The sequence below is a fragment of the Rhinatrema bivittatum genome, chromosome 8, assembly GCF_901001135.1.
Source record: "Rhinatrema bivittatum chromosome 8, aRhiBiv1.1, whole genome shotgun sequence".
Taxonomy (NCBI): Eukaryota; Metazoa; Chordata; class Amphibia; order Gymnophiona; family Rhinatrematidae; genus Rhinatrema; species Rhinatrema bivittatum.
The window spans coordinates 7,649,186-7,659,709 of NC_042622.1; the positions used below are offsets into that span (position 1 = coordinate 7,649,186).

The 10,524-nt window shown below is 42.4% G+C and overlaps 1 protein-coding gene across 2 annotated transcripts in view; it reads right to left on the minus strand.

Annotated features, from left to right (window-relative positions):
* The window catches only part of UCKL1 (uridine-cytidine kinase 1 like 1), a 192,076-nt gene that overhangs the window by 125,234 nt on the left and 56,318 nt on the right, over positions 1-10,524 (minus strand). Inside the window, exon 1 of one of the 2 annotated variants that reach the window (XM_029611032.1) lies at positions 8,510-8,642. The exons of the other annotated variant lie outside the window; for it this stretch is intronic. Within the exon in view, the coding sequence (XP_029466892.1) occupies positions 8,510-8,539 (30 nt within the window). The 5' untranslated portion in view covers positions 8,540-8,642. Of the gene's footprint in view, positions 1-8,509; positions 8,643-10,524 lie in introns of those variants that run through there. 2 annotated transcript variants of the gene reach the window in all.

A 10,524-nucleotide genomic window follows, 5' to 3' on the forward strand; every position in this document is an offset into this window, starting at 1 on the left:
GCACAACACTCTTTCCCCAAAAGACATCTCCTCCGGCGCCTGCACACCCAAGCAGTAATGTTTAGGTAAAGTGTGAGGCGAAGACCACGCTGTTGCATGACAAATCTCTTCCGGAGAAAACAGTTGACACTCTGCCCATGAGGTTGCCTGCACCCTAATGGAATGTGCTCTCAACAACCTCCAGCACAGATAGGCCCTTACAGATGTAAGCCAAATAGGCCTTGTGAAGAAGCAGGACATTCGACATCCTGTATCAGATGTTAACATGGATGCTCCAGCTGATCAGGTCCAGTGTGGATCCTGTTCAGTTTGTGTTAATGTTCTTGAAATGTCCCAATTTTTTGTAGAATCTTGACAACGTATATATAGGCTACTTGGAAGGTATGACTGCAATCATCTCAAGTGGTCTATGCAATACTGTGCCCTGTAATCATATATATATTGGACAAACTAAAAGAAAGATCTGAACAAGAATTTTAGAACATATGAGCTGTATTCGCACAGGAAAAGAGGATGCCCCTTTAGTGAACCACTGGTGCCTAAAACATCACATGGTAGAAAAACTAAAATGAAAGTTCGGCAAGGGGACAATATTTCTAAGATTCTAACATGCAAAAAACAAAGATTTATTTTTGAATGGCAAACGTGAATCTGTAGGTCTAAATCAGGATGTCGAATGGAGTATTTTCCTGTGAGGTTGCTTTAAACTTTAAATCCTAGGTGTCATGATGGCATTGATGTGTTGGGAATATCTCCTTCTCTGAAATAGCTCATATAAATTGATGTGCGTAACTATTGTTTAAATATCCTACAGGTGGCAATAACTTATGTGTCTGTTTGGCGAGATACTATAACTAAATATTTGGTAAATATGTTGGTTGAATAAGATTTTAGTTAAACTTGTAAGATGTATGTTTTGTTATTTATAGGGCTCGGGCAGGTTGTCTCAAATGAAATGAGACTTATTTGTCAATCTGACAAAGAGGAAGGAGGTATAGTCGTATAGGTTGACTTTATTATATGCGTGATAGTGTCAGGAGTTGAAGGATGATTGACAACCTATTCCTGCCAATATCGAATTGTGGAATGTAGCAGGGTGGTACCCCAAACAAAACTCTTTGTATATAAATACATAGACCGATGCGTGGCATTTTGAGCAGTTGGAAGTAATGCTGACCATTATGGAAGCAAGTATTTAAGCAACATGCTTTCAAGCCTAAAATAATTGAAAGTAGTGGTGTTTGACCAATATTGAATGTTTAATATTATTGGCAGATTTGAACGAAGACATTATTGGTGTGATAAATTCTAGAGTAAAGCAAGTGAAGCTAATTTAAAGACAGGGTACGTATATATATATGATTGAAGTCCCTCTTTTAGAATCTGTTTATGGCGGTTATCCTCTATTACAAGCGAGGAATTTTAATTATGATTTTTTTGGTATAGAAACTCCAAAAGAGTCATTCACAGTACAGTTTCATGAGGAAGTGTTCCCAGTAAGGAGCAGCAGCAATATTAATCCCTAAGGAGTGTAAGAGTAGTGGTAAGCATGCGCTTGAGTTAGCATACTTGAAATTCGTTGTTAATGAAACTGCTTACTAATGAAGTAGACAATTTTTTTTGCTAATTATTGAGCAATTGTCTTTTACAGATAGCTTATATCTTGGCTATATATGATAGCGATTTACACAGATGTCCTATATGAAGTCTGACTCTTCGTGTAGCGTGGAAGTATGTAATTGAACAGGATATTGGTAGGTAAGGAAATTGGTTCTTACCTGCTAATTTTTGTTCTTGTAGTACCACAGATCAGTCCAGACTCCTGGGTTTATGCATCCCTGCCAGCAGATTGAGACAGAGAAAATTTCACTGACACTGCTTTATAAACTTTAGTGCCACCTGCAGTTCCTCAGTATTGTTCTGTACCTAACCAATAAAAAAAACAGTTGTAAAATCCAATTTAAAAATTTTTGATCAAAACCATTCCAACAAAATTGTTTTCCATAAGAAAAAAGAACAGCTGAGCGGAAGACTCTCCACCTCCTCAGGTGGGTTCTGGACTGATCTATGGTACTACAGGAACGAAAATTAGCAGGTAAGAACCAATTTTCCTTTCCTTGCACGTACCCGGATCAGTCCAGACTCCTGGGATGTATCAAAGTTCCCTACTTAGGGTGGGACCTGGAGAATCCCACTCTTAGAACGCTCTCACCAAAGAAGGAGAACCTGCATTTCCCACATCTAAACGATAGTGTTTTGCAAAGGTATGCAGGGATTTCCAAGTCGCTGCCCTACAAATCTTGAGGAGACACAAGTTGTGTCTCAGCCCTGGAGGCTGCCTGCGAATGCACAGAATGAGAACGCATGCCCTCCGGAATTGCACAACCGCGAGTAATGTAAGTGGAACCAATCGCCTCTTTCAACCAATGTGCAATAAGTAGCCTTAGAAGCTTTGAAACTCCTCTTTGCGCCACTCCACAAAACAAAGAGGTGGTCGGACCTAGAGATAGAACAATAAAGCCTGCCACACATCTAACAGCTTGAGCTCCTTCACATGTGCAGCGGATGCATCTACAGTTGGAATGGCTGGAAGTTCCACTGTCTGGTTCACATGAAACGCCGAAACCACTTTCGGCAAAAAGGAAGGCACTATCCTCAACGAAACCCCGAATTCGAAATCTGAAGGAATAGGTCCCGACAGGACAGAGCTTGCAACTCTGAAATCCTCCTAGCTGAACATATGGCTACTAGAAAAACTACTTTGAGAGTCAAGTCCTTCCAGTGTCGCTGTCCAGAGAGGCTCAAAGGGAGCTGCACACAAACCTTGTAGGACCACATTAAGATCATCCCTTGCAAACTGCCACTATTACTGAATTCAGGGTCTCCATCGAGAAGCATGGAACCTTGAGCGCTGCAATTACCTTTTCAAATCGAGTATCGGCCGGAAAGTCCCCTCTTTCTTTGGTTCCACAAAATAAATGGAATACCTTCCCTTGCAAATTTCTGCACAAGGAACTGGAATCACTGCCCCCAGGGGTTGGAGGCAATCCAGGGTCTCCTGAACCGCTGCTTGCTTGTCCACTGAACCGCATAGGGAAATGATATATAGCTCATAAATGGGCCGAGCAAATTGAAAAGCATAGCCATCTCTTACCACACTGAGAACCCACTGGTTCTGTGTAACTTTGGTCCACTTGTCGTAAAACTGAGTCAAGCAGCCTCCTATAATAGGAACGACGGAGTGGACCAGCCTCGCCTCATTGTGAGGACTTACCTCTGGCTGTAGATCCCCCAACGGCTCCTCGGAACGGACTGACCCCAGGACTGTCCCCGAGGAGAGAACTGTCTCTGAAAACCGGGCACCATCCTTGAGGGCCTAGTTCTCCTATCGGACCGAAAACGAGAACGCACCTGAAAAGAAGTTTGGCTTTAGGCTTATCCTTGGGTAACCTGAGGGCCTTATTATCTTCAAGCGACTGCATCAACTGCTTGAGGTCCTCCCCAAATAAAAGGCGACCTTTGAAAGGTAGCGAGTCTAACTGCGCCTTGGAAGAAATGTCCGCCGCCCAGTTATGCAACCAGAATAATCTTCTAGCTGAAACCACAGACGCCATAACTCTAGAGGAGGAATGCACCAAATCATATAGAGTGTCTGCAACATAAGCCACAGCTGGTTCAATCCTTTCAGCCCTGTCTATCTCCTCTCCCGACTTCGGCAGGCTTTCCTGCATTTGTTGCACCCAGCGGAGACACACATGCTGCATGAAACTAGTACAAATAGTCGCTCGAAAGCCTAGGGCCGAGACCTCAAAAATCCTCTTGAGGTGGATCTCCAATTTGCGATCCTGAATGTCTTTCAACACGGTGGAACCTACCACCAGGATAATTGTTCTTTTAGTGATCATGGAAACAGCAGCATCAACCTTAGGGAAAGCAAAATGTTGTATCGCCTGCTCTGGCACAGTATAAATTTTTGACATGGCCCTCCCCACTTTGAGACCGGAATCAGGGAGATTCCACTCTGCCTCCACCAATTTCTTTGCTGATTTGTGATATGAGAAAGCGGTCGGAGGACTGCGCATCCCATCCAAAACTGCATCGGCCCCTTCCAAATCCGGTGGGATACCTGATGGGAGGGAGACTTCAAATGAAGCAAGCCCTGCATGAATTTGACAACAAAAGGCTGTACATGTACCTAGGACCTTATAAGCCAGAGGCAATAAAGCCTCAAGTTCCTCTTTCCTAAAAAGGCTTACCACTTTCATATCTGATCGTCCCCGGATCTATCTGGTCGACGGAATATCCTGAGAAGGGGTCTCCCTGGAGTCCACAGGAGCTTCTACTGACTCATCTGACTCTCCTTTTCCAGAACCTGAACCTGGAGGAGGACCGACCTATCCTGGAACTATGGAGCCTGGGGACCCCCGTGCGTTTATCCGCAGGGACCGCAAAACCTTAGCTCTGCAATCTGCTTGCTGATCTGCTATGGAAGCATCATGCAGCAGCAGAATAAAATCAGTGGAGAATGGACTCAGATTCAGCCCCTCCCTGCAAGGGGCTGGGAACCGGCAGCCTAGGGTTCTCTTCCTCCTCCCCGGTCCCCCCCGATCGAGTCCCGAAGTGGAGCAGGCCACAGACAAGTGTGGGGGAGGCTCCCCTCCTCCCTCAGCACAGGAACTGCCGACGGAGAATTTAAAATGGCTGCCATTCCCATGCCGAACGGAGGAGGATCAGAAACCCAGCCAGAGCTGTGCTGAGGGATCGATGCAACTGCGGGCAGGCCCCTCCGACAAGCCTTTCCCACAGCCTGACCACCCTGCCGATTCAGCCATGCATGTGTTGGAGCTGCAGGCGCGGTATGCCGAAGAGCGGGCCATCTAAGAAGGGAGAGCGGCTGCTCAAAGTAAGAAGAGAGCAAGAAAAAAAACGACCTTTTGCCCGGAAAACAGCCCCCTCCCCAACCATTCTGAAAGTGAGGAGAAAGCCGCTCGCACAGCAAGCCGGGCAACTGCCTTCAGTTCCCTTTTTGCTGTTTTTTGGGGTTTTTTTAAATATAACTTTATTGTTGAGGCACAAGTCAGAAAATAAAAGACTACGAGAGCCTGCAGCTGCCAGAGCGGCCTCATGAAGGGAGGGATCTGGACCACCAGATCTACATCCCACAGGCACACAGGTCGCGCACACAAAAAGATCACAGACCCTTGGCTCGCCTGCCTCGACCCAGCAGGATTCCAAAAAACCCCCGGGAGGAAGCTCAAAACAGAAACTGCCCAGCCTGCAGAACTGCAGGTTTTGCATCATCTACCATCTGCTGGAGACAGAGAAATACTGAAGAACTGCAGGTATTTCTAGGGATTAGGAAGCAGTGTCAGTGAAACTTTCTCTGTCTCCATCTGCTGGCAGGGATGCAAAATCCCAGGAGTCTGGATTGATCTGGGTACATTCAGGGAATAAGTTTGACTTTTTGAAGTCACAATATGAATCTTTGAATTCTACATAATATTTTATATTTCTTGATTGACAGATTCTTAATACAAAGTGGAAAACTGGCAACTAAGGAACATTCGGATTTGAATGGACAATAGATTGAATAGTACATAGTATATATTTTTTTGGATAAGTAGTTTTTAAGGGTTGGGTTCATCCCTGAGGAAGACGGCACATCATTGTCGAAAACTAGGGTCCTAGTTGGGATGTAGGTTTTTAATATAGGATGTGTTTGCTGTATGTGATAATGTTTTGTAAAACCTTTTGAAATAAAAATATAAATGTTTTATGTATTGTTGTCAATAATATAAATACCACTAGAGGACATATACTGAACAAATATCTTTAAATCATGTTTTATTAATTATATTTATACAAAAAATCCTTTATAAATATATAAACCTCACCTAATACATAGAAACACCTATCTCCCGGCCTCTTAACCTATAAAAAATTTTTTTTCCCACTCATGCCTTACCCTACATTCATACTATGCATTCATACCCATACATCCCCTCATATTAAAAAACACCCACATCCTACCCAACATATATTGCATTCAATATGTGCTTATAATAACAGCTGATAATATATTCACTCAATCCTATTTATATCATATAGTGCAAAAGCCTCACAATGTTATATATGCAACTATAATATACCATACATGACAAAAGTTATTTCACAAAGATGTATCCTGCATCTACAAAAGTATATCTTATATCCAACGACGATCTCGTTTCGCCTGTGATTGCGGGCTTCCTCAGGGATTCTCTGTATCTTCAAACGAAAATTCTTTGTCACATAGGTATATACCACCTAATTATGATGCCCCATGCTCTTCAGAGATAAAATTCTCCGTAATTTGATTATACCACTTCATAACATAGCCGCATATAGATAGGGTCCTGGTTCCAACCTGCTTTACTATACCCCGACGTGTTAACGCTCTCCACCAACAATGTTTCCAACGTAATGCTCATTCATCAGTCACAGAGTCCTACAAACCCTGGACCTTAATAGACTTTTCATTGCAATTATGTTGCAATGATAGACAGACGGCGTGTCCGTGTTTGTTGTACTCCGGTGTAAGATATGGATGAGGACGGCATTTAACACAATATTTGAATGGTGTGGAAAGTCTATTAAGGTCCAGGGTTTGTAGGACTCTGTGACTGATGAATGAGCATTACGTTGGAAACATTGTTGGTGGAGAGCGTTAACACATCGGGGTATAGTAAAGCAGGTTGGAACCAGGACCCTATCTATATGCGGCTATGTTATGAAGTGGTATAATCAAATTATGGAGAATTTTATCTCTGAAGAGCATGGGGCATCATAATTAGGTGGTATATACCTATGTGACAAAGAATTTTCGTTTGAAGATACAGAGAATCCCTGAGGAAGCCCGCAATCACGGGCGAAACGAGATCGTCGTTGGATATAAGATATACTTTTGTAGATGCAGGATACATCTTTGTGAAATAACTTTTGTCATGTATGGTATATTATAGTTGCATATATAACATTGTGAGGCTTTTGCACTATATGATATAAATAGGATTGAGTGAATATATTATCAGCTGTTATTATAAGCACATATTGAATGCAATATATGTTGGGTAGGATGTGGGTGTTTTTTAATATGAGGGGATGTATGGGTATGAATGCATAGTATGAATGTAGGGTAAGGCATGAGTGGGAAAAAAAAATTTTTATAGGTTAAGAGGCCGGGAGATAGGTGTTTCTATGTATTAGGTGAGGTTTATATATTTATAAAGGATTTTTTGTATAAATATAATTAATAAAACATGATTTAAAGATATTTGTTCAGTATATGTCCTCTAGTGATATTTATATTATTGATTACAGATAGAGGAACTGCATGATTATTGCTTACCTGTTTATGTATTGTTGTGGCATCTCCTAGTATTTACTGTTACTTCAAAGTGAATTACATTCAGATACTGTGGGTATTTCCCTATCCCCAGAGGGTGCACAATCTAAGGAGTTTATTTACTAAAGGTTCTCTTACATTTTCTGTCTATGGGGAAAAATGCTGAGTAAATAGGGCCCACGTTTGTATCTGAGGCAGTAGAGGGAAAAGTAACTTGCCCAAGGTCACAAGGAGCAGCTTTTCATTAAAAAATGCTTCTTGGCCATTATTCTTACCTTTGAAATATCTGAAGGTCTCTTATCATATTTTCTCCTCCCCATTCTTCTTGGCCAGTGGTTCTCAGCCCAGTCTGGGAACCAATTGGTCAGTCTGATTTTCAGGATATTCACAAGGAATATATATATATATATATATATATATATATATATATATATATATATATACATATATATATATATTAGTACCTTACCTCTTCCCACAGTATAGCTCTTTTGAATTTCTGTGCCTCTGTGAGTGCATGTACTGAACAACTCCCTCATTCTACCTTAAGGAGCCCAGTTCAGATTTCTAACCCAGTTCTCCTTAAGGCAGAACGCCGCAATGGATTCTGGATGGAGAGGTTCCCTTCACCCTAGCATAAGATCCCTGGCCTAGAAAGTTTGAGGAGGCCTCAGGGAGCTGGTGGAACCTCCTGGGTACACCCATACAGAGTATGTTTACCTGACAGTTGTGCCTGACGCAAGGTTTCTGAAACTGTGAAGCACTGTAAATAAATACTTGCACCAGACTGCTCTAGTCAAGTCTCGTTGAGTTCCTGGGCTATTCCCGAAGCCACAGCAGGCCTAAATTTGCTACAGCCCCAAATACTGGACTCTTCACTTTTTGGCATTAAAACATTGTTGCCAAACATAGGACCACTCCTGCTCAAAAGAATGATTTGACAGAAGTGTCTGTGGATCTGCCAGAAGAACTCTGAGATCCCTTAATATCCTGGGATGTATTCCATCTGGCCAATTGATTTTGTCCACTTTCAGTTTTGCTAGTTTCACATGAACTCTCTAATATAGCTGGAAATTAATCTCACTGAAAGCTAGCTGTGCACTGAATCTCCACATCCCTCCTTACCTTGAGCAGCTCCTTATCTGCGAATGCCATGATCCCTTCAAATATAATGACATTGGCACCGTACAACGTTTTCTGCAGAGAAGAAAGGAGTTTTTGGTCCAGGTAGGCTAGGATCTGATTTAAAGATAAGGAAACATTGGGTTTCTTACTTGCTAATTTTCTTTCCAAGAGTCCTACCAGACCAGTCCAGGCAAGTGGGCTTTTCTCCCCTACCAGCAGATGGAAATAAAGAATGAAAGCTTTGCTGGAGCCACCTAAATAAGGAACTGTGCCAACTGCAGGCTCTCAGTATTCCTCTATCAAAGCTAAAACATCAACTACCCCCCCCCCCCACCCCCCCAAGAACAGGAATGATCAAAAACTCTTAAGTGATCCTGAAGCAGCCACTTTAATAGAGAGTCTGAAGCCAGATAAAACCAAAACCAAAACTCTCTGTGTTATATATACACCCACAGAAGAGCGGGTTATAGGCTAGCTGGTGCAGGACTCTAGACTGGTCTGGTGGAGCTCAAGGAAGAAAATTAGCAGGTAAGAACTCATTTTTCTTTCATTATCCACCAGACCAGTCTGGATGAGTGGGATGTACCCAAGCCACCCTTAAACTGGGAGGTAGCCTGAAAGACATCTACTCCAAAGGAGGCTGCGTCTCCAGCTTGAACATCTAACTATAATGTTTGGAAAAGGCATGCCACGAAGACCAAGTTGCTGCTTTACAAATGTCCAGCGATGACACCAATTAATACTGTCTAAACATTCGCTTGCACCCTAGCTGAATGTGCACTTAGTCCCTCAGAAACCATCAGATCCTTCCAAATTTAAGCAGAAGCAATATGCTCCTTCATCCATATGCAACAGATACCTTAGATGCCTTCTCCCCTTTCTTGTGGCTGCAGAACACCACAAAACGAAGGTCTGATCTCCACAAAGCATTTGTCACCTTCAGATACTTTAAAAGTATTCTATGTACATGCAGGGCAGGAAGATCCTTAGGCCTATTCCCAGAACCTGATTTCCTGAAGGATGTCATTTGACAGAGTGCTCCTTTGAAATTTTAAACAATGGGTTTCTGCATGGCAAGGCCTGTAATTCCAAAATATGTCTTGCTGAACAGACCTCATATGGAACCTAATATTGTGTAACTACAGCAAGGGTTATTTTTCTCTATATACATCACCTTGCACTTATCCACATTAAATTTCATCTGCCATTTGGATGCCCAATTTTCCAGTCTCACAAGGTCCTCCTGCAATTTATCACAATCCGCTTGTGATTTAACTACTCTGAATAATTTTGTGTCATCTGCAAATTTGATTACTTCTCTCGTCGCATTCCTTTCCAGGTCATTTATAAATATATTGAAAAGCATGGGTTCCAGAACAGATCCCTGAGGCACTCCACTGAGAAAATTGTGCATTTAATCCTACTCTCTGTTTCCTGTCTTTTAACCAGTTTGTAATCCATGAAAGGATATCACCACCTATCCCATGACTTTTTACTTTTCCTAGAAGCCTCTCATGAGGAACTTTGTCAAACGCCTTCTGAAAATCCAAATACACTACATCTACCGGTTCACCGTTGCCTACATGTTTATTAACCCCTTCAAAAAAGTGAAGCAAGGCTGTGACAGAACATCCAGACCTGTTCACCCCAGCTCCCTTTTCCAACTGAAAAACACAAACTTCTTGGCCTTTTCTTTTTTTTTTTTTTGCCATCAGGTTCATCTGAGGCTCTCATGACTTGGATAGGATCATGGAGAACACCTTGTCTGACAGTTCCCATTCCCTGGGATCTAACATTCTGCTCAGAAAATCCATCTAGACATTCTCCACTCTAGCAAAGCGAGATGCTGAAAAAGTCTTCAGATTATTTTCTGCCAACAGACTAGGAGGCTCTTTTCCAATGACACTAATGAACGCCTGATCCCCTCTTGCTGGTTTAGGTAAGGGGGTGGGATCAGCATCGTCCAAAAGCATTCTCACCACTCTCACCTCGCCCAGTGGGACAAAGTCCAGCAA